Raw genomic sequence first — 24,220 nt, 5'->3', positions numbered from 1 at the left:
ACCTTGGCACCTGGTGATGGTGCTGTGTCAGGTCTATGGCTGTGTGGAAGGCATGGGAGCTCAGGGATTGGGGACAATCATGGAGTACCGGCTGGCTCTGGCGGGCTGTGGGGCAGGGGGTGGGATTTGCATGAGTGGGCTGGCAGAGTTTTGGGCTGCAGTGGAAGGCAGAGTGTGTATAAGGAGAAGTGAATTGCAGTAGGTGTGGTGGGGACGCAGGGCAGCATGTGATTGTTGAGCCAAGCCAGCCCTGGGACCTTCCCTGGTGCTGAAAGACTTTGGAGAATTTTCTCTCTCTGCTTCATGGTCTCAGTTCCCAGAGACTGGCATTGCACAAACCCCTAAACTGTACTATGTTATAATTGAGTTAGAGCTACAAACCTGAAATTATCAGAGAGGTAGCTGTGTTAGTCTGTAGCTTAGAGAATAACAAGAAGTCCTGTGGAACCTTAGACTATTTGGCCTCTTGGTCATACAAGGAACTGGCCATTCAATCATTGCAACCAGCATGAATCAGTCCTTGCTCTCAAATATTGGTATTCTTCCAGAATACAGGCACCCAGAGAACGATTTCTCCTGAGTAAAAAAGCAGCATAAGCACATGAGCCTTTGGCAATAAAGAAACTAATGGAATATTTCAGTTTCATTTTTCTCCTTGTGATCCAAAGAAAGATTCTGGGGATGGTCAAAACTATTTCAAAACTGCTTCTATCCAAAGACATGGCCACACAGGAAACAGTTGCATTTCTTCCCAAAGCCCCTGACCTCCTCACTGTACTTCCAATGGAGTTTTAAGACGTTGAATGTTTTCCCACAGCTACTGCAGCAGTCCGGGAGCCTTGCTTCCCTTTGGTCCTATGACACATCTGCCCATCCTCACCTCCTTCCTACCAGTGTCTATTACTTATTGCATTAATCCTCTCCTACCTCCAAACTTTTCTTCCCCAAACCCCCTCACACTGACAAACAGAAGCACATTTCGAAGCAGTAGCCCCACCACCTGTATTTCCAGCACCTACGCCTATAACTGTGCTGCTCCAGCTTCAGTAGGCAGCTCAGCAAAAAAGGTCCCATAGATGGGGCAGGTATACGAAGCAGACAGCAGTTAAAGAGCAGAGGCCTGCAAATGCCACAGGTGAGTAAGTGAGACAAAGTCCAAAGAAGCAGAGAAAGTAAACTAAGGGTATTAGAATGAGCCAATCTGTGCCTTGGTCTTTCACAATGAAATCAGAACATCACCAGATGTGTTTAGAGTACAGTGAGAGGGCAGGTGCAGCTTTGTGCTTTTCTTGAAACACACAAACAATATTTTGAGAGTCTCTGCATCCTCCCAAAATGAGAGTATAAAACAAGAGGGAAAGTGTTTCAGGAAAATACACAATCTGCCACACACAAACACTGTCAGCTTCTTCAACCAGTGAGAAGAAGTGGGCTCTACAGGGGCTCAGCTCTCAAATTCTTACCACGTGTCTCCATATGTAAACAGAGACTATGATGCAATAAGTATCAGAGAGGTAGCCATGTTAGTCCGTATCTTCGAAAACAACAAGTGCTGTGGCTCCAATAGACTGATAGAAAGCTTATGTTCCAAAATTTCTCTTAGTCGATAATGTGCCACAGGACTTCTTGTTGTTTATGATGCAAGAATCATCTGTGCATCTCTTTATCTGGAGAACCAAAGAACGGCACTGTGGGGTGTGATGTTATCCAAATGTTAGACATCTGATTAAGTTAGGGAACATGGCCACAAAGGGTTAACTGACCAAAAGACCCAGGGTCGACCTCTGAAGACTTCTTGGGAAGATATGTTAATGATAGTTGGCCTATTAGGTTAGAGTAGAGTAGAACCTTGACATACTAACCCGAGTGGTTAGAGCATTGGAATGGCAGATGTTAACTCAGGTCTTGTGATATGAACAAATCATTCTTGTGTGTTCATATAACCTTGATTCCAAATTGAAAGGGAAGATTAGCATTTCTGACAAAACTTGATTGAAACGATCTTATTGTGCATATGTGTCTTTGAAGGTTCTGGTGAACAGTATATCAGGAGACATTTTCAGAGGACTGTGTATTCATGGCTGCATCTACACTGCAAGTTCTTTTGGAAATAATGGGGCTGTTTCAAAATATCCAGTGGAGCGTCTACACACAAAGGCTATGTCTACACATACCGGCTACTTCGAAGTAGCTGGCACAACGTCGAAATAGCACACGTCGCATCTACACATCTACACACGCCGTGTGCTATTTCGACATTCAAATTTACGTTAAGCAGTGAGACGTTGAAATCGCTATTCCCATCAGAAGATGGGAATAGTGCCCTACTTCTATGATGAACTTTGAAGTAGGGTGTGTGTAGAAGATCTGAGTCCCGCTACTTGGAAATAGCGGGGTCCGCCATGGTGGCAATCAGCTGAGGGGTTGAGATGTGCTGGCCAGTCCCTTCGGGGCTCTATGATCTCTGCACCCAGTGGTTCTTAAAGCTGCACGGACCCGGAAACCCTGTAGCAGGAAGCTGACAGCGTGCACGCAGCAGCCATGCCACGAGGTGTCCCTGCACAGCCCAGAGGGACATCATGGCAGCCAGCCAGTCACGTGAGCGCCCCCAGAGTTCCCCCTCCGGGCCATCCCAGGGCTCCCAGGCCTCCAGCTGTTGGGGTAGGAAGCGGGGCCCCTCCTGGACTGACCCTGAGCTCCGTGACCTGCTGGGGCTCTGGGGTGAGGAAGAGGTGCTTCACATCATGGGGAGCAAGTGGCGGAACACGGAGGCATTCGCCTGGCTGGCCAAGGGCCTGGCTGCCTGGGATCACCCTGCCTGCACTCCTGACCACGTCAGGAGTAAGGTCAAGGAGTTTCGGCAGGGTTATGCCCGGGCCCGGGACTTGGCCAGCCAGTCTAGAGCTGCCCCCGCAGCTTGCCCCTATTACTGGGAGCTCAGGGCTATCCTGGGCCCCCGGGGCACCTCCTCCCCCCCAGCCACCCTTGACACCATGGCCGACGAGCCCCAGCCAACCTCGGCGACAGGGTCGTGTCCGGAGGCCAGCCCTGCCCCCTCCCAGGCTAGAGACGGGACCCTCCACCCCAGCCACCCAGTGGTCCAGTGAGGAGCGGGAGTTCGTGCTGGACATCACATTCCACAGCTCCAGCCGAGTGTCAGCTAGATGGGCAACTCCTGATCCTGGCAATGCACCATCAGGTACGTACCCCACAGGGCACAGACCCCCTGAGCATGGGGTGGGGGCACCACTTGACCAGGGGCCCCACACATCCCCACAACACCCCAGCCTGCCATGGCCTGGGCACACCATGGCACAGGGACGGTGCCACAGCCACCAGTGCCCAGCAGCACCTCCACCCATGGACAGTGCCGTGCCCCACCCCCGGTGAGAGGGGAGGGGGCGGACAACTGGAAGTGGCCACCCACAGGATCACTGCACGCATCACTGGGGGATGGATGGGGGAGGACACAGGCCCTTGGGGGATGGGGGTGGGCCACTGGTCAAGGCTGGGTGCTCACGGCCTCCCTTCCTCCTTTCCCCCAATTTCTGCAGCCACACCATCCGTGGTCCAAGACAGCCCTCCAAGACCACCAGAACACCAATACCCGGGGTTGTCGCCTGCATTGGGATGGGCCCACCCCCGCCAGGGTCACTGCCACACCACACATGACCCCGAGGTGGCTGCAGCCCCCTGGCGCCAGGCGGAGATCATGGAGTGGAGGCTCCAATTCGAGGAGCGGGAGGCCGTCTGGCGCCCGGAGGCCTGGAGGAAGTTTATGGCCACCTTCAACCGGGTGGCCGACACCTTTGAGGATCTGGTGGCCTGTCTTGCCCACCCCCATGTCCTCCGTGCTGCCCTTCCCACTGCCCCGCCTGCTGTTGTCCCACCTGCTGCCCTGCCTGCTGCCCTGCCTGATGTCCTCCTGCTGCCCTGCCTGATGTCCCGCCTGCTTCCCCACCCGTCAGCTCCTCATGGCAGGAGCCAGCCGGGGCTGAGGACCCACCTCGGCCATACCTCCCCGTCCTCCTGGCCCCCAGCTGGCCTTGCCGGGGACCCCGGCTGAGAGGGGGACCAGACAGACGAACGCGGCGGGGCTCGCACCCTTCTACCCCTGCCCCAGAATGATGGGATGACGTGTGGCCTTTGCACATCTCCCCCCGTACATAGTTGTTCCTACCCTGTATATAGTTATTTATAGTTGACCCCCCTGTGCATCATTTATTAGAGATGTCCCCACTTGTATAGTTATTATTATTGTTATCTGAATCTGTTTTATTTGCTAATATTATTATATGCCAAAAAGAGGCAACATTTTTGTTTCTATAAATAATAATGAGAGTTTTATTCTTCCAAAAACCTGTGTCCCATGTGCTTTTGGTGAGGGTGGGGTGTGGGTGCTGGGGTGGGGTGCAGGGGTGGCCGGGGGGGGGTCGCTCGTTAGGCCCCCTGGTCAAAGTACTCCCTTAGGGCCTCCCGGACTCGGATGCCATCCTGGCGGCTCAGAGTGGTGGCTGGCTGGGGGTAAGCTGTTGCAGCCTCCTGTGCCCAGCCATGCAAGAAGGCCTCTCCCTCCTTTCCACGAGGTTATGGAGTGTGCCTGTGAGGGTTTGTAGAGTGTGACCCCCTCACCCAGGCCCCCCTCACCCAAGCACCCCTCCCCAGGGGGTTCATCCCCAGGCCTCCTTACCTCCATGAGGACAACCCCGACTGTGGCCTTTCTCGCTCCAAACTGCTGTCCCATGGAGCGGTAGCTGTCTGGAGTGGCCAGCTTCCACACAGCTATTGCGACCCTCTTCTCAACGGGGAGGACATGTAGCATCTGGGTGTCGTGGTGCCTGAGTGAAGGGGTGAGCCACTGGCAGAGATCCAGGAAGGTCTTCTGGCTCATGTAGAAGTTCCACAGCCACTGGTCAACATTCTATTCCCCCATAACCAGGTGCTCCCACCTCTCGGTGCTGGAGGGGTAGCTCTAGAGTCAGTGGGGCACCCAGTTGGGGGGAAGCAGGAGGGCCCAATGTTAGGGGGTGTCTCCTGGTGCTCCTGGGGAGGGCTGCCATTCCAGAAGCTGCTGGGCAGCTGCCCAGGCAGCATCTAGAAGGGCTCCTGCTCCACAGGAGTTGGCTTGTAGGGCTTCCAGCTGCTGCTGGATGTCCATGTCTGTGGGCTCAAGGTCTGCAAGGCTTGTATCACCAATGCAGGGCTGCTCATGCGGTGCAGGCCGAGTGTGTCTGGGAGGGGCCCTTTAAGGGAGCGACTTGCAGCTCCCCAAGAAGGGCTATTGTGTTCTGTGACCCAGTCCGCAGGCTTTCCTGGCCCCTTATTTTGAAAGAGGGGGCTTGTGTGTGTGGACACTCCACGTTTCCTTCTGGGGCAACTCTTTTCGATGTTCCCCGGCACTACTTCGATGTTGAACGTCAATGTTGCCAGCCCTGGAGGACGTGTAAACGATAATCATCGAAGTACCCTATTTCGATGTTCTTACTTTGAAATAGGCTACTTTGACATAGTGTCCGAGTGTAGATGTAGCCAAAAGTGTAATTTCAAAAGTAAATCAAAATAATGCAGGGCTTCTTTTGAAAGCATTCTTCCATTTCTGTTTCAGGAAGAGCATCCTCTTTTGAAAGAAAACATGTGTAGATGTTCCGTGGGTCCTTTTTTTCAAAAGACCAATTCTCATCGCACCTGAATTTTTGATCCCTGGCCCATTCTTTTGAAGGAGTCAGTTCTGTGTGGGCATTCTCTTTTGAAAGATGTTCTTTTGGAAGAGATCTTCCAGAACAGCTGCTTTCAAAAGATCTCAGCAGTCTAGACATACCCATTACGTGCAGTTTGAAACTTGCTAATCCAGCTATCTCTTGTCCATCAACATCCATAACACAGTGTTATTTTAGTTGTCTGTATGAGCACTTATCATTGGTGTGGTCAAGTTCCCAGTGGTCCCATAAAGTATGTTTACAGCCACCACTCCTGGGTCTCAGTGTTCTCTGCTGTAATTTCCCTCCCCCCCGCAACCCCCAAAGGTAAAAGAATTTTGGAATCCTCAGACTGGAAGGGACCTCAGGAGATCATGGAGCCCAGTTCCCTGCCTAAGACAGGATCAACCCCATCTGAATCATCCCAGCTAGGACTTTGTCAAGCCAGGATTTAAAACCTCTAGGGATGGACTTTCCACCACATATCTAGGTATCACATTCCAGTGTTTCACCACCTTCCTGCTGAAAGAGTTTTTCCTAATATCTAACCTACATCTGCCCCACTGTAACTTGAAACCATTGCTCCTTGTTCTGCCATCCATCACTATTGAGAACAGCCTCTCTTCATCTTTTCAGAGCCCCCCTTTCAGGAAGTTGAAGACTGCTATCAAATCATCCCTCAAGCTTCTCTTCTGCATTTTTTTTGGACCTCTGTGCTATATATTTGGGTCTGGACTGGAAATTATACAGATCTGAACAAGTGGGTCTGTTAGTCTTCGAAGTGGTACATGACTACTGCTTTCTTCTGCAAAGAGAAACAAGCTCAAATCCCTCAGCCTTTTCTCGTAGTTCGTGTATGCCAACCCCCTAACCATTTTTGTTGCCCTCTGCTGGACCATCTCCAAAACATCCACATCCTTTCTATACTGGGCAGCGGGGGCAGAACTGAACACAATAATCCAGATGTGGCATCTCCAGTGCCAAAGACTTCTTGGCTACACAAGCATACTGGTGACTCCTATCCAGATTCTCATCCACTGTGATCCCTAGGTCATTTTGTGTTGCACTGCTACGTAGCCAGTCACTCTGTAGCCTATAACCATACTTGGGACTCTTCCATCCAAGTGCAGGATTCCACCCTTGTCCTTACTGAACATCATCAGATTTCTTTTGGCCCATCCTCCAGTTTATCTAGGTTACTCTGGACCCAGTTCCTACACTCCAATGTATCTACCTCTCCTGCTGGCTTAGTATTATCCACAAATTTGCCAAGGGTACAATCCATCCCCTCATCCCGGTCATTCATAAAGATGTTGAATAATATTGACCCTAGAACTGATCCATGGGGCACTCCATTTGAAACCAACCACCACCAAGACATTGAGCTGTTGATCAGCACCCCTGGGGACTGCCCATCAAGCCAGCTTTCTATCCACCTCTACAGTCCATTTATGCAGTTCATACTTCCTTATGACCCTGTATTTAGTGGCAGTGTTCCCAGACTTTGTGCAGATAGCATATGTTACACACATAGCAGAGATTCATCATTAGTTGCTAGGCTTCACAGTCCACAAGATTCAGATTGCTCTGAGACTCTTATGGCCTGGTATTGGCAAACCATTTCTTTACTTCCAGGAGAGGCTCTCAAGCTGAACTTCTCCATGCTCTGTTTTCTGCTCTTCCTCATGGGGGCGAGGAAATTGTCTGAAAAACCTGACCACCTGCAGAGTCTGCAGAGACTTTCCTGGGCAATTATAAAGGTTGCTACCCAGGGCAAGGAGTTGCAGATACGTGAGCTTCAGAAACTGAGGCCCAGGGATCTGCCTTCCCGCCACAGTAAGAAGAATTCCTCTCTCTGCTGCGTGGGATTTCGGTAAGTTGCCTGTTTCTGTATTAATGCTAATGTTAAGGTCTCAGGAAGAGTCCCATGGTTCAATTAAAAGAAAAGTAACATTTGATCAGGCTTTTACCAGCACAGTTAAATTAAATGTTTAGTATTTCAAGAACCATCAGTGAACTTATCTGGTATATGTGGAATAGCAAGTGTACTGGTAATAGAATAGACAAATATTTGTTTTTAAGAAAAGCTCTTTGTCTTTTATTGTGTCCTATCTGTCTCTGCAGCTTGCCTTTCTCGGGCAGTGTGGTTTTCCTTTGCTTCTCTCAAGAGAAACCTCATTTCCCTTTGAGGAACTGCAGCCAAGCCCCTCTATTAGGTATATCTGTTATCTCCAAGAATGATCACAGACCGGCCACATTCTGGTCTCCCATTTTGATTTCAGTGGGTAATTCCAGATTTACACTGGCTTTCCTGGTGGCAAAATGAGGACCCCTGAGTGTTGAAATCCTAATGCTTCGTTTCTGGTCTCAGGACATAATATGAAAGTAGGGTTCTCTTCAGACTCTTTCTGCCTCCAGATGCAGAATCATCTGTGGAACCAGACCCAGAGCTGTGATTTTCACAGCCAAGAACCAACAGTTAAACACTGAGGATGCATAGGTGCGATAGGCTATGTCTCCATGGTGCCGGGGAACAAAATAATGTACTCAGTTTGTGCAAACTCCTGTATTCAAACTCCTTTATTCTCAACTGGATGCCCTCCAGGCAACAGCCACGTTCAGAATAAGGGGCCTATTTTAAACCTCCCATTAAACATTGTGATGAGGTTTAACAGGAATGAAATACTGTGCCAAAAATAGCCATTCTATTTCAAACCCAGCATTTAGCAATGGCTTTGCTATCTCGAGACAGACGTAGACATAGCCTTAGAGAGCAGAGAAGAATAGAATGGCTCCCAAAACAGCTAGGAGTTCACAATAAATTCACAAATAGAGACTCAGATGGAGAGGACATGAAGCAGAAAAAGGCAGTAACAATAAAATCATATTTCTGGCTTAGATGAAAAGGGCAGTGGTGTAATGAAATCTCTGCATGTGGATGTGTAGGGGCAGCATTTCAAGAGGGACTTGGAGTATCCGGGTCAGAGTGCTTTACAATCATGCAAAGGTGCGAAAGAGATAATGGACAGCCTGCCTAATACACAGACCAAAGAGTTCTGACAAGGTTCCTGCAGCAGGGGATGTCTCAGGCTATGATATAACTTGGGCAAAAATGTGTTGCAGATTCCCTCTAAAAACTTCCCCTTTTTAACCACCTCCCCTATCCCTGCCATGCGGCAACCCACTAGAACGCTGCAGCAACCCACTTGAATGCTGCGACAAGATGATCAATTCCCCACTGAAAATCGGCTTCAGACGTCTGGGTCCTTGTTTCTAACATGCTGCAAAGCACTTGTCAGAGGAGAGACTTCTGAGAGCTGTTATTGTGACATCTGGCTTTTGCCCTCAAGGAGGGGTATCACTGTAGGGAAGGGCTGGAAGTTCTGGGCATGGCCAGGCTTAGTGAAAACCTTGCACACGGCAAACTTGTATTTTGGTGCAGCTTCTTTTTCTCCCACCATCACCCCTGCTTCCGAGGGGATCCCAGCTCTCTCTTTTCTCCCCTCAGCACCTGGACATTAACCGTAATTTCGATGGAATGTTCACAGGAATGTCCATTCCATGCAGACCAGCATCTCTCCTTATCCACTGTGAGTTACATGTCTCTTGATGAGCCACTTAATTTGATTCGGTCCTTCAAGCTGTGGTGGCTAACTGCTTCGTTGGCATTATCCCTGAACAAGCATCTGCAATACATGTCTTTATTTCATAGAGCTGGAAGGGACTGGAAGAGGTCCTCAAATCCAGTTCCTTGCCCTCACAGCAGGAGTGATCACAAACCAAGAGAGATTTTTTTTTTAAACTTAGCCTGCCCCAGGCCCTTGAAAGACCCCTCAGTGACTGAGCTCACAGTCCTGGGTTTACAAAGTCAATGCTCTAGCCACTGAGCTCTACTCATAACTTCAAGGACAAAAACGGTACGTGTCCAAACAGCATAATTTTGTGCAGCAGATTGCAACCTTTTTAAAGACAACTCACATGCCACATTTTGTGTGAGATTTGTTGCTTATATATAACAGCGGTTGCAATAATGATGTTCATGGCCATGTTTTAGTTACATAACAACATAACGAATAAGGGCTACAACCAGCAAACTCCTAGGCTGGGGGTTCACCACACTTAATTCTGTGCTGCTGTGCTGGCTGTGGAGCTCAGCCAGTGGCTCGAGTTCAGTTTTGAACTGTCAGATGGAAGAGGGGGTCTATGTTATCAAAGCCCATGGCCCACCTATAAGCCTTAGTTGCTCCTGGCTCCCCAGCAGCATTCTGACAAGGAATATGAAGCAGTACACCCTGTGAGGGCAAGGTGCAGTTTAATAGAGCCCCCACCGTGCAAACAAGGAAAGCGGAGAAGAAGCAAAGAGTGCAGAAACTGCTCCACAGCCCTCCAACAGCGAACAACACCTGCCCCTTCTGTGAAAAGACCTGTGGCTGCAGTATCAGGTTGGTCAACTGTCAATGGACTCCCAAATAGGAAGGTGACATGTAGACGTCCTACTCGTTATTGCATGACCACCAAGAGAGCAAGAGTGACCAAGCAATAATAACAAGAAAAGTAACATATGTTTCTGTGAGTTCGTGTGCGTGTGTGTGATGATCTGTGTTGAGGGACTGTGAGAGATATGGAGCATATGGCTGCAAGAGACAGTCTGTGTGTGAGAAACAGAATATGTGTGTGTGTGTCAGAGAGAGAAGGGGGATAGAGACGGAAGAGCAATGTGTGTGTAAGAATGTCTGTGTATCGGGCGTTTGTGTGACAGTGAGTGTTGGGGACAGTGAGTCTGTAGGTGTGAGACAGTCTTTGCTGAGGGAATGAGCGAGACAGAGAGCAGGTGGGTGTGAGACACAGAGTGTGTGTGAGTGTGTCCCCGTGTCTGTGTGTCACAGAAATGTGCAGACAGTGAGAAAAGCACAAGTTTAGGTCCCCCCAACCCAGACCAGGTTCCCACCACACAGCCGGAATTTTACCTTCTCCTGGGAGAGCAGCACTGGTGAGGCAGGACTCCAGTCTGCTCTGGAGTATGGTGATGGGCTGGCACACCACACTGCCAGGGACATGCACGATTCCAGATCACAGTGGTACAGAGCCCCGACACTTGGTGAAATGGGGAATGGAGAACCCACATAATGCTGGCACGAAAGAGGCATAACCAGGCCCTCGGGGACAGGAGGTGTTTCAGGCTGTAGGGTAAAGTGGACAATACTGGAGCAAGTTCTCTCGGGCCCCTTCCCATCCAGACCATCGAGTCCTGCGTGAGCAAGCCCACTACCGCTTTGTGGCAATGTCAGCAATGGCCCACAGGGAACAGGCGCTTCTGGAAGGCATGTCTGGGTTTCTACCACAAAACTTTGTGCTGTTTTGAGGAAGAGTTCATGACAACGGCTCCTTTTAATCACCACAACTTCTCTTCCTGCCTCCCCCTCCCTCCAAGTCTGTCCCACACTCCTTCCCTGCATAGGAAGTGCTGTTTATGGATTTCCCTTTGCCCTCAGATTTGCTGTTCAGGCTGGACTCCCCCTCCTTCCCCAGCATGGGCAGACACAGGGTTTCACCTCTCTTTGGAGATATTCCTGAGCGATTACCATGGAGCACAATGAGGGGCAGCCTGGGGCAGTGAAGGAGAGTTCTGACACGGGGTCTGAGGATGTTGGGAGATTCAAGCAGATGAGGGACCAAGTTTTTCAGGCTCCTCCAGGGGTGTGATCTGGAACTGGGGTTCCCTGAGCTCTGCAACTCACTCGCCTGGGTCCATCCCTCAGCATGCTCCTGTGGGCAGCTGCATACCCACTCCAGCAGCATTTACATGGTGAGGGACACTCCCAGCTGCAGTTCCATGCAGCTGCTTTGACCAGCGACTCCATGGACCCTCCTCAAAGATGCTCCAGTTAAAATCACCCCCAGCTGCCTAGACTGGGACCTCTGAGCTGTGCCATCCTACCCTAGTCCAAACACTGACCGTTATGAATTTCTGAGCCTCTTTTCCCCTCAGATGAAGTGGATGGGAGAGTGCACCCTTGTGTAACTGCACTGCAATTTTCTCTGCAGACTCTTCTCTTACATGCATACTGCGTTTAGATTAAAACAAAATGAAATTTTACGAATTACACCTTAGCTGACTCAGGCCTCCATACATGGGCTAGTAATCCCATGATCCTGTGCCTAACACATCTCCCAGTTCAGTCTTTTTCCCTGTGATGTTCCTAGGATTCCTCTTGCCTGAGCAGTGAAGCATCACCAGTGATGTCATTCCTGAATCCAGAGCTTTAGCGCAGGGCAGGAACCCTTTCTTTCACAACTTGCTTTCCAGACAAGCCACTGGGAGATACAAATTAAATGAAGAATACTCTGGAACCATTTCCTCTGTTAGATATTAACAATTGTTCATCCTCAGTGAAGAGATTGTATGTGGTCAAATCATACTTATTCTTTTTTGAGTTCTCTGTAAACTTCATAGTTACTCAGGCAGAGCTGTTGACACGGGTTCCTGGTTGCACTTTCAAGTTAAAAGCTGCAACTTCTGTCTCAGTGTTCCTCTCCATGCTTGCACTATGAGCAGGGTTTCACACAGATGTGTACCATGATTTCAGGGTCCCTGTCCTGAGTTTATACAATTAAATTAGAGTAATGTTAGGAGTTTGGGGACTTATTTTTTTGTCCTTTCAAAGCACACATGCACTGCATTTATTGACACCTAAATTAATCTTCCGTCCTCCTGCCCATTCACCTTCCTTCCTTAGTTCCCTCTGAGGATTTCTCTGGACTTTACTATGAATCAGATAAACTGGTGACATTTGCAAATGTTGCCATCTCACCCTCTTTCTAGATTGTTGATACAAATAACATATTTATTGTTTATGCCACCTGTAATCACCCTCAATGTGCTTCTCGCCCTCCACAGGCACCTTGAGCACTTCCGAACGTAATCGACACATCCAACACATTATGGCGGCTTTCAACCTCACTCATTCTGACCCTTCACCATTCATCCTAATGGGCATTCCTGGCCTGGAGGCTGCCTATGTCTGGATTTCCATCCCTTTCTCTGTGTTCTACATTGTCAGCTTGTTGGTAAATTTCCTAGTTTTGTTCACAGTGGGCAAGGAGCAGACCCTGCACAAGCCGATGTACCTGCTGCTCTGCATGCTGGCGCTCACAGACATGGCCACGCCTACCTTTGTTGTGCCGAAGGCGCTGTGTATATTTTGGTTCAGTTTGAAAGACATTACTCTGGGTGGCTGCCTCACCCAGATGTTCTTCCTTCATGCGGTCTCTCTCATGCACTCAGCTGTTCTTGTGACAATGGCCTTTGATCGCTATGTTGCCATATGTGACCCGCTGAGATACAGCACCATCCTCACCAATTGGCGAATAGCTAAGTTAGCGTTTGTAGGTTTGACAAGAGCTGTACTTTTTATTCTGCCCCTCCCTCTGCTCCTGAGCAGGCAGCCATTCTGTTCCAACCGATTTATCCCCCACACACAATGTGAGCACATAGCTGTGGTGAAGATGTCTTGTGGTGATGTCTCAGCCAACAGGACATATGGCTTGGTGCTATTTTTCATAGTCATTGTGTTAGATTTAACACTCATTGCCCTGTCCTATGTTCTCATCATCAGGTCTGTTCTCAAGATCTCCTCCAAGGAAGCTCACCAAAAAACCCTCAATACCTGCACAGCCCACGTATGTGTGATGCTGATGTATTATACCCCCAGCATCTTTTCCAACCTGATACATCGATTTGGTCAGAGCATCGCACCCCAAATTCAAGTTATCTTGGCTGACCTCTACCTCCTTGTTCCTCCCATGCTCAACCCTATCATTTACGGGGTTAAAACCAAAGAGCTTCGTGACAAAATGGGTAAATACACCTGCAGATTGTGATTGTCTGAGGCCACTGACATTAACCACTTACGACCAGAGGGAGAAAAGATAGCTCCTCCTTAATTGGGGGTGATCTGTCTCAGTTTGACCCAATTCAGAACCATTGATTTTTTTTTTTTATGATTAGCCTTTAACCCCCAGCCTCACTAACCCTGTGACTTTGCCTTTCCTTCACTCTAACACAGTGGGTACATCTACACTTGTCCCCCGCTTTTGAAAGAGATATTCAAATGAGGTAAATTGAAAATGCAAATGAGGTACCATGTTGCATATTTTGGCATCTCGTTTGCATATTATAATTTCAAAAGAGCTTCTTTTGAAAGAAGAAAGCCAGTGTAGACGCTGCTCTTTCGAAAGTAAACCCACCTTGAAAGAATCCTTCTTCCCTTTGTTTAATGGGAAGAAGGTTTCTTTCAAAGATAGGGTTTACTTTCAAAAAATCAGTGCCTACACTAGCTTTCTTCTTTTGAAGGAAGCTCTTTTGAAATTGGAATATGCAAATGAGGGGCTAAATGTGCAAATTTATATCTCATTTGCATTTTCAATTTGCCTCATTTTGCATACTTCTTTTGAAAGAGGAATGCTAGTGTAAACGCACCCTATCAGAATATACTGGAGCCTTCTGAAGCACGTTATCACTCCACTCTGGCTACTTTACAGCCCCTGTTTAGATAATTACAGCTTCAGGATTACATTTTTTTTCCAAATCATTGAACTTCCTGAAAATAACTACTAACCTGATGCACTGCCATCATGTTATCTTTACTGACCTCTTTTGTGCCTAGATGTAGATCTCTACACAGCTCTCGTAACATAAACATTGTCTACTTCTACCCAGATCTTCAACCAATCCAGCTTTTTCTGAATGAGTGACCTCACCTCTTCATTATTTATGACCCTGCAGGGTTTTTGTTGATCTTAAAAAATCATTCGTAGTCCAAAATGTGTGTATCTATTATCAAAGGGCTCACAACAAGAATGGCTACACAAGGCCTTGATTCCACCCCCACATTTTACCTTCATGGGGTCACTGCTGATTGAGGCTGGCCTCCCTGGGAACAAACTCTGTGCATTTGTTCCCAGTCACAGACACTGCAAGGATCGTAGGTTTCCTTCAGACTCATTCTACATCCAAAGATAATGGTGCTCTCCCTAGGAGAACCTAAACTCAGGTTTTTCAAAGGCGGGAGCCAAAATTTAAACATTATGCATGAATCTGATCCCATTTAGACCCACGTGGACAAGTGTAAAGTATTGCACATTGGAAAAAATCACCCCAAGAATTCATTTAATATGATGGCAGCTAATTTAACTACAACTAATCAGGAAACAGATCTTGGGGTTATTGAAGATAGTTCTCTGAAAACATCTACACAGTATGAGGCAACAGTCATAAAAGCAAATAGGATGTCAGGAATTATTAGGGAAGGGATAGAAAATAAGACAAAATATTTTACTGCCCCTTTATGGTATGCCCGCATCTTGAGTACTGTGTACAGATGAGGTCTTCTTACCTCAAAAAAGATATTTTGGCATTTGAAAATGTTCAGAAAAGTTCAACTAAAATGATTACAGTATTGGAATGGGTCCCATATGAGGAGAGGTTAAAGAGACTGGGACTTTTTTAGTTTAGAAAAGAGGAGGCTGAGGCAGGATATGATAGAGGTATATGAAATCATGAATGGTGTGGAAAGGTTGAATAAAGAAAAGTTATGTTCTTGTTCCCATAATATAAGAACTAGAGGACAACAAAACAAATTAATGGGTAGCAGGTTTAAAACTAATATAAGAAAGTTCTTTTTTCACACAGAGCAGAGTCAACCTGTGGAACTCCTTACCAGAGGAGGCCATGAAGTCTAGGATTATAAGAGAGTTCAAAGAAGAGCTAGATGAATTAATGGAGGTTAGGTCCATGAAAGGCTATTAGCCAGGGAAAGAAATGGTGTCTCTGGCTTCTGTTCATCAGAGGCTGGAGATGGATGGCAGGAGACAAGTTATTTGATTATTGTCTTTGGTCCACCCCCTCTGGCCACTGTCAGCAGACAGGACGCTGGGCTAGATGCTGACCTACCTCCATGGTAGTAATGGCCATTCTGTTCTTAATGGCAAAACTCCAAACACAGACAGGATTTCACCCTCAGTTCACATGTAGGGACTTAAAGAAATGTTACGACTTACACTAGCCACGATCCTCCTTTGAGATCAACCAACGTCATCCCATGGCGTCTCAGGGCAGGGGAGCTCATTTGCACTGAAGAACTGATGCAATGAAGGTATCACTTATTTTATTGCATTTTATTGTATTGTATTTTATGCAGGCGGAGAAGGGTGTGATCTCCCTATGCCCTTGTTTCTCCCTTTCTGGAAAGCACAAGAATATATGAAGAATCGTGTCGTGCTTCTGGCTTGTGGGCAGTGTTAGCACTAACGCACAGTCTTTGTTTGTGGTGATGGAGGGGGACAGCGGGACATGTACTCTTTCAGATCATAGCAGTACGGAGTCCTGAAAGTGGGTGAAAACCTGCTTACTGCTCAGAGCAAAGAGGGGTGATGGGGGCCCTTGGAGACAGGAGGTGTCTCAGATGGTAGTGTGAAGTGGACCATATGGTAGCAAATTGTCTCTGACCCCTTCTGTCCTGTGGAGCGTCATGCCCCGCAAGACCAGACTTGCTCCTGGGATCTCTGGAGCTTGGATGCAGGTACCTCTACAGCTTGAGCTTGAGCTAAGGGCCAGCTGACTCCTGGCATAGGCTGTAGAGGGGCTTGTCTACACTTGCCCCCAACTTCGAAGAGGTCATTGTAATGAGGGTGATGGGAGATTAATAATGAAGTACTGTGGTAAATATGCAGCGCTTCTTCCGGCTAATTCTCCCCCGCGGCCACTCAGAAGTGCCAGACTTTGAAGTGCTGGCATGCCATGTAGCCCTGGGAACTTTGTAGTGCCCGCACTACTTCAAAGGGCCTTGACTCCCCAGAACTTCACAAACAAGTGGTGAATACCCGGGGATCTGTGTTGCTGCTTTTTCACACTCATACAAAACACCTGCAGCTTCAGGGGCTCCTAAGAAGAAACAGCGTGGAAAATGGAAAACATATCCATTAGATAATAAGAATGGAAACCTTTGGGAGGGCCCAGGGAAACACAGCTTCTCATGAAAGAGGCACTAGCAGCTGTCTGAAACACTGGGACCCTGGGAGACACAATGTTTTGAGGTCATTTACTTCGTTATGAACAGCTTTTCCAAAGTGAAGAGATATATGTGTTCAAATCATTCTTATTTCTTTTTGTGTCATTTAGGAATGCTCAGTGGTTTGAGCATTAGCCTGCTAAACTCAGGGTTGTGAATTCAACCTTTGAGGGGCCGTTTAGGGGTCTAGACCAAATAGGTTTAAAAAAAATAGCCCATGAGGGAAGGTCCTGCAAAGAGGGCAGGCAACTGGACTCAATGAGCTCCCAAGGTTCCTTCCAGTTCTGAGATGTGTATCTCCATATATTATTCATTTGTATTTATTGATGTTCAGACAGAGCTGTTGACAAATGTCCCTGGTTACATTTTCAAGTTCAAATCTGTAACTTATGTCTCAGAGTTTCTGCCCATGCATGCAATCTGAGTAAGGTTTCATAGACCTGGGTACCATGATATCTGGGTCCCTGTCCTGAGTTCATGAGGTTAAATTAGGGTGTTGTTTGGTGTTTGGGTAGTTAAAACTTTTACTTTCAATGGCCGTAAACAGTGCATTTATTGACACTTAAGTTGATCTTTCATTCTTCTGCCCATTCACCTTGCTTGCTTAGTTCCCTCGGAGGAATTCTCTGGACTAAACTAAAACTCAAAAAAGTGGTATCATCTGAAAGTGTTACCACATGACCCTCTTTCTAGATTCTTTATATCAGTACCGTATTTATAGTTTGTGGATCATGTAATGTTCCTGAATATGTTTTTCCCCCTTCACAGGAACCTTGAAAACTTCTGAACCACATCATCACATCAAACACCTCATGGTGGCTTTCAACCTCAGTCATTGTGACCCTTCAATATTCACCCTAATGGGCATCCCTGGCCTGGAAGCTGCCCAGGTCTGGATTTCCATCCCTTTCTCAATGTTCTACATTATTGGCCTATTGGGAAATTTCATGGTTCTATTCACAGTGGGCAAGGAGCAGATCCTGCACAAGCCGATGTACCTGCTGCTCTGCATGCTGGCGCTCACAGACATTGCAACGCCTACCTTCGTTGTGCCAAAAGCACTGTGTATATTTTGGTTCAATTTGAAAGATATTACTGTGAGTGGCTGCCTCACCCAGATGTTCTTCCTTCATGCCGTTTCTCTCATGCACTCAGCGGTCCTTGTGACAATGGCCTTTGATCGCTATGTTGCCATAAGCGACCCCCTGAGATACAGCACCATCCTCACCAAGGCAGAAATAGCTAAGTTAGTACTTGTAGGTTTGACAAGAGCTGTACTTTTTATTCTGCCCCTCCCTCTGCTCCTGAGCAGGCAGCCATTCTGTTCCAACCGCTTTATCCCTCACATACAATGTGAGCACATATCAGTGGTGAAGATGTCATGTGGAGATATCTCAGCCATCAAGACATATGGCTTAGTGTTGTTTTTTATCGTTAATGGGGTAGATTTAACACTCATTGCCCTGTCCTATGGCCACATCATCAGGGCTGTGCTGAGGATCTCCTCCAAGGAAGCTCACCAAAAAACTCTTAATACTTGCACAGCCCACTTATGTGTGATGTTGATGTATTATACCCCCAGCCTTGTTAACAACCTGACAAATTGGTTCAATAAGCACATCGAACCCCAAATTAACATCATCTTGACTGACCTCTATCTCCTTGTCCCTCCCATGCTCAACCCTATCATTTATGGGGTTAAAACCACAGAGCTTCGTGAGAAAATGGGTAAATACACCTGCAAATGGTGATTGCTTGGGACCACCGATTTTTAACATTCATGATGAGAGGAGGAAGTTATAGCTTCTCTTTATTCCAGGGTGATTTGTCTGTGCTTCACTGAACTCAGAAATGTCTAAGTTCAGTGTCGGAGAAGCTTCGCCGACGTAAAATCTTATCTCTCCATCGCTAAGCATTGATCTCTCTGTTACTGAGGGCCCTCTCTCTCACTATCACCTGACTTTTTTCATGTTTACCCATCAGCCCCCATCGTCACAAACCCTGTCATTTGACCTTTAATGGCTCTAAGGTTATCAGGATGTACTGGAGCCTTCTGAAGCAAGTCAGCTTTCCTTTTTGGTTAATTTAGAGCCCCTCAATAGATAATTATCCTCTTAGGACCCCCAAATATTTTTTCACTGTCACTGAGCTTCCTGAGATAGACCCGGATCATGTAAATTTTACCCACATCCTTTGAGTACAAACGCTCACAGAGCCAGAGTACCTAGCAAGCACTTAGAGAGGCCAGAAGAACAGTACAGCAGACATCCGGGCACTGTGCCAACAACCACTGGCTCCAGCTATGCAGCAGCATCCAGACCTGTGCCTACTTTGGTAATCTCAAAGGAATGTACGAGGGTATGAGGAAGACATTAGGACCCACCCAGAACAAGATAGCACCTCTGAAATCCGAATCTGGTGAAGTCATCGCTGACAAAGCCAAACAGATGGAGCGCTGGGTTGAGCACTACTCCAAGCTGTACTCACGCGAGAACGTTGTGGTTGACGCAGCCCTTGATGTCATCGAGCTCCTAACAGTAATGGACGAACTGGATCAAGAACCGACTGTGGATGAACTGACGAGAGCCATCGACAGCACTGCAGCAGAGGTAATCAAATGTGCTGCGGACACACTCCTGGAACCCCTACATGAGCTACTGTGCCTGTGCTGGAGAGAGGGTGAGGTTCCACAGGATATGCGCGACGCTAACATTGTAACATTGTATAAGAACAAAGGAGACAGAAGTGACTGCAACAACTACCATGGAATCTCCCTCCTAAGCGTCACTGGTAAACTGTTCACTTGCGTCATCCTTGGCAGGCTCCAGAAGATTGCTGAGAGGGTGTACCCCGAATCGCAGTGCGGATTCCGCGCAGACAGGTCTACTGTTGACATGGTCTTCTCTCTAAGGCAGCTGCAGGAGAAGTGCAGGGCGCAGAGAAAGCCACTCTACATAGCCTTCATCGACCTGAACAAGGCCTTTAACATGGTCAGCAGGGATGGTCTGTTTAAACTACTCCACAAGATAGGCTGTCCTCCATGGTTACTCAAGATGATCCAGTCGTTCCACAAAGACATGAGAGGAAACATCCAATATGAAGGCGCATTTTCGGATGCTTTCAGAATCAGAGCGGCATCAAACAAGGATGCGTGCTTGCTCCGACATTGTTTGGGATCTTCTTCGCATTCCTCCTGAAGCATGACTTTGGATCTTCAACAGAGGGCATCTTGCTGCACACAAGATCTGACGGGAAACTGTTTAACCTTGCAAGGCTGAAAGCTAAGTCTAAGGTGCAAGAAGTCCTAATCAAAGACATGCTGTTCGCAGATGATGCTCCTGCAGTGTCTCACACAGAAGACCAGCTTCAAAAACTGCTGGATCAGTTCTCCAAAGCGTGCAAGGACTTTGGGCTTACCATCAGCCTAAAGAAGACAAACGTACTCGGTCAGGATGTTGCTGAATCCCCATCAATCAGCACTGAAAACTATACATTACAGGTCGTCCACGAGTTCATTTACCTCGGGTCCACCGTCACTGACACCCTGTCATTGGACACTGAGCTAAATAGGAGGATAGGAAAAGCAGCCACAACTCTGTCCAGACTCAGCAATAGAGTGTGGAATAACAACAAGCTGTACACTCACACCAAAATGCACGTCTACAGAGCCTGCATCCTCAGCACCCTCCTTTATGGCAGCGAGACTTGGACCCTTTATGCCCGCCAGGAAAAGAGGCTGAACGTCTTCCACTTGCGCTGCCTCAGGCACATCATTGGAATATCATGGAAGGACAGAGTGACCAACACCGCCATCCTCGAGCAAGCTGGAATCCCAACCATGCACACCCTCCTCAGGCAGCGTTGACTCTGCTGGCTTGGCCACGTCTACAGGATGAAAGATGGAAGGATTCCAAAAGACATCCTGTATGGTGAGCTAGCCTCTGGCAAAAGACCTCCCGGACACCCCCAGTTGCTCTACAAAGATGTCTGCAAGAGAGACCTCAGAGAGGTAGACATCGAGCTGGACAACTGGGAAGAACTAGCAGACGACCGCAGCAGATGGAGGCAGGGGTTACACAAGGGCCTTCAGAAGGGCGAGATGAGGATCAGACAGCTAGCAGAGGAGAAGCGAGCGCACAGAAAGCACACTAAGCACTTTCCAGACACCCACTACATCTGCAAGAGATGCAGCAAGGACTGTCACTCTTGTGTGGGTCTTCATTGTCACAATAGAGGCTGTAAATGAAGTCCTCAATTGAAAATTTAAAGGGCGCGATCCATAGTCTATGCAGACTGAAGACTGCCTACTACTAGATCTGTAGAAGTGGGTCTGCCCCACAAAAGCTCATCACTAATAAATTATTTTGTTAGTCTTTAAAGTGCTACATGACTGATTTTTGTTTTGTTTTTTTAAAGAAAAGAAGTAACAGAGGTCCAGGCCATTAGCCCTTAAGAATAACCCAGCATCATTATGTCTTTTTCCAGAATGTGAGTGATTCCTGTGTAGCTGTTCTTGAAGTACCACCCAATGTGTGAAGGTGTAAGAAGAGCAGCAGCACAGACACCTGCATGGGAATTTGCCACTGCATGTGGCTAGAAAAGCGAGACCGAAACACCGAATAAAGGACATCATAGGATAGATCTATACGTGTTTGGATAAATGTTCCTAAACATCCATCTCGAAGCCACCAGTGGGATACAGTCACTGATCTCTCCCTAGCTAAGGGAGCAGATGTGACGGAAGGCTCCTCACCCACTGCAGAGGAAAAGCTCTAGGGAATCAGCTCGCAGTGGATCCTCCATGTGACAGCAGTATTTATCTGGGAACCACACATCTCAAGATTCCCTGCTCTCACGTAATGGACACACTTCTCAGCTTGGGAGTTAGTCCTGCGGAGCACTCTGTGTACATGTGTGTACTCTTCCTTAGCATCTTCTAACGGTGACATTTCTCCCTGGTGAGACAGTCGCCGATTCTGCCTTAGCCAAGAGACCAGGTGTAATGGAAGGCATCTCATCCCTTGAAGAAGAAGTGCTTTGGGAAGCATTTTAGGAACCAGGGATGACTTTGGGTCATGGAAAAGACACCAGCCTGCTGTTGGAATCCAAGCAGCCTGGGATGGGAAAGGAGAGTATTGGCAAGGAGTCAATGTGTGCTGGGAGATGGAACCAACCGAGGTAAAAAGATCAAGGGTTTTCCACCAGTGAGTTGCCTGAAGTTCCATAATTAACAATGAGCAACAACAACTGGAAACAAAACTGAGTGCAGACGTTGAGACAGGATGTAGTTCTGTAGCTTAGCGGTACAAAAAGACCCTAACCCATGTCTCAATGCACTCAGAGCCAGGAAAGGTCTCAGCTCTGGCCTTGGATGAAAAATCATCAAGAAAATTTTGTCCGCCCCCCCCCATTTGTATCCATGGGGCTCCTTTCACCCACAGGCCCCAATACATCTCCACGGTCCCTGTGTTGATGCTGCTTGTCTCAACAGCCCTCAGCTCTCTGCAAGTGCCAATGTATAGCCTACTCCTTGCCTCACACCCCCTGCGGCTAGCTATTGGTCCCTGCAGGTTTCTCACCCTGATAACTCCTGCTGCTGCCAGACAGTAATACCCTTCACCTGAGACCAAAACCAGGTTCCAGACCCCACAGCAACAGGTCATAAAATGTCTTCTCAGACCAGGTTACACTCAGTGTCTGCTGCACCATGGAAAAGTGTTGACCTAGGTGTAAAGATATTTGGATAGATTTACTAACTTGGGTAAGGACTCACCAATCTCACTGGAGAATCCCACCTCAAACTCCCACCAATATCACTCCACAGCTGCATGAGCTCTTGGAGACGAGGTAGCCCACAGGATTTTCAGTGGTCACACATGCAGTATTTAGCAGTGCAATAACAGTACCATGGGATTAAACATGTAAGTTATTATTTGCATACACGCTGGATTACTTTGATTACATGAATGTGACCTGTATACCTGATTACATTTATGGTGTGTGTCTGTGTCAGTGTTCATTTAAAATCTTAGGAGTTGAGAACCACCAGCTCTGCTCTGCAGATGGTGAGAAAGGAGAGGTGAGATAGTGATAAAGTAAATATTAGTGAATCTCTAGAAACCCCTTGAAGAGCACTCCCCAAAACCAAATAGGCATCTGTACCCTAGGATTTGAGGGGTGCACATGTTTGACTGGTGGATTTAAAGTAAGGCACCTTTCTGAATGCGCATGAGGTGGGTGTTGTGACAGAAATAGAATAGGTCTGCAGCAAGAGAATACTGTGAGACAGAAACATCAGATACAGGATATCAGTTTACTAATTTGGAGAGATGTTCATACACATCCATCCCAAAGCCTAACACCTCCCTCAAATGGAAAGCCCTGTTAAAGCCTCTTCTTATGGTGGGTCAACTCTGCAGGTCTTTCGCATTACTGCTAAATAGAGAAAAGGGAAAGAAAATAGAGTTGGGCTGAGGTAGGAATAAAATGTACCATTACTGACAGTTGGCACCCAGCTGTGGCCTATCTGACACCCTCCAAGCCAGCCACGTAGGAGTTTCCTTGTGTGGCTGTGAGCTGGATAAGGCACAGAGCTGCCTCTGGGCAGTGGCCTGATAAGCCCTGCACTAGAGGCTGGTGTTGCCAGACCCAGCCAGTCCCCACATGAGACTCCTCCAAGGGCTTTCGCTCCCTTCAGCACTTTCCACCCAAATCTTACACACGCACCCCAATCCTGGCTGGGAAGGCCAAGACTCCCTCTGCAGTGAGTTTGTTGGCTCTCAGCCCTGGGGACTTGTTCATAAGCATCGACTAACCTTTGCCAACAGGGAGGCTGGACAGGCTGAAGGAGGGTCTGGCACCTTCCCCTTAACCAACCCTCTGGCCTGGGTGCTGGGGGAAACCAACTCTAGCAAACCTGAGGTAACAGCTGCCCATAATGGGGAGCTGCAGCTGAAACACCTCCACCATAGCAACGTGCCCAAACCTCACTGAAGCCCAGCCCAGTGGAACAAGGCCCCAGGGTGGGTCAGTGGGAGTTGAACCTATGACCTCGGGATCAAGCAGCAGGAGCAGAGCAACCTCCTGGAATAGTGGCCCTGCTAGCCGCTGGGGGGTGCCACTGAGCCACGTATAGTAAAGTTGGGCACAAAGCCAAGTAGTCCCTACAGTCCCCAAGGTCCTGAGATGAGCCATGTGTGCTGAGGGATGGGACCTGGAGGTGGTCGATGGCTGTGGGGAGGGGGTTAAAGGTTGCAGGGGTGTCCAGGGAGGGGTAGCACCTCTGGTGTAGGGACCTGTGTCTCTTTGGGGGCAATTCATGCGCCTTTGGTCCTCACCTGGCACCCAGCTCTCACCTGTGGCTCCAAGAAGCTGTAACATGCAGGGGCCACACCCCAATAAACCGCTTCAGCAGGTGGGCTAAATCAGGTGAGGGTAGCCGGCAGGTCTGAAACC

At 48.0% G+C, this 24,220-nt stretch overlaps 3 protein-coding genes across 6 annotated transcripts in view; all 3 read left to right on the top strand.

The window, feature by feature from the left end:
- Window positions 1-7,282: 7,282 nt before the first annotated feature.
- Window positions 7,283-24,220, top strand: part of LOC142022905 (olfactory receptor 52N4-like) — a 52,325-nt gene continuing 35,387 nt past the window's right edge. For all 4 annotated transcript variants that reach the window (XM_075013461.1, XM_075013547.1, XM_075013367.1 and 1 more), the window contains exon 1: window positions 7,283-7,569. The gene's annotated coding sequence lies outside the window, so the exon portion shown is untranslated. The remainder of the gene's footprint in view (window positions 7,570-24,220) is intronic.
- On the top strand, window positions 12,603-13,667 carry LOC142002711 (olfactory receptor 52H1-like). Its single transcript, XM_074979045.1, has one exon. The coding sequence runs from the start codon at window positions 12,639-12,641 to the stop codon at window positions 13,575-13,577; it is 939 nt and encodes a 312-aa protein (XP_074835146.1). The 5' UTR covers window positions 12,603-12,638; the 3' UTR covers window positions 13,578-13,667.
- LOC142002707 (olfactory receptor 52K1-like) lies at window positions 16,690-18,516 on the top strand. The gene is made up of 2 exons (XM_074979031.1): window positions 16,690-16,738; window positions 17,534-18,516. Exons 1-2 carry the CDS (start codon window positions 16,690-16,692, stop codon window positions 18,514-18,516), a joined length of 1,032 nt encoding a protein of 343 aa, XP_074835132.1.

This window comes from Carettochelys insculpta, chromosome 1 (genome assembly GCF_033958435.1).
Source record: "Carettochelys insculpta isolate YL-2023 chromosome 1, ASM3395843v1, whole genome shotgun sequence".
Classification (NCBI taxonomy): Eukaryota; Metazoa; Chordata; order Testudines; family Carettochelyidae; genus Carettochelys; species Carettochelys insculpta.
The sequence above is the reverse complement of the archived record's forward strand: the minus strand, read 5'-3'. Positions and strand labels throughout refer to the sequence as shown.

Bases quoted from the DNA above. Each gene is read 5' to 3' on its own strand.
- LOC142002711 (XM_074979045.1), top strand. From the start codon at position 12,639: ATGGCGGCTTTCAACCTCACTCATTCTGACCCTTCACCATTCATCCTA.
- LOC142002707 (XM_074979031.1), top strand. From the start codon at position 16,690: ATGGAAACCTTTGGGAGGGCCCAGGGAAACACAGCTTCTCATGAAAGA. The intron at 16,739-17,533 runs GCACTAGCAGCT...CCCCCTTCACAG, and splicing joins CACAGCTTCTCATGAAAGAG to GAACCTTGAAAACTTCTGAA.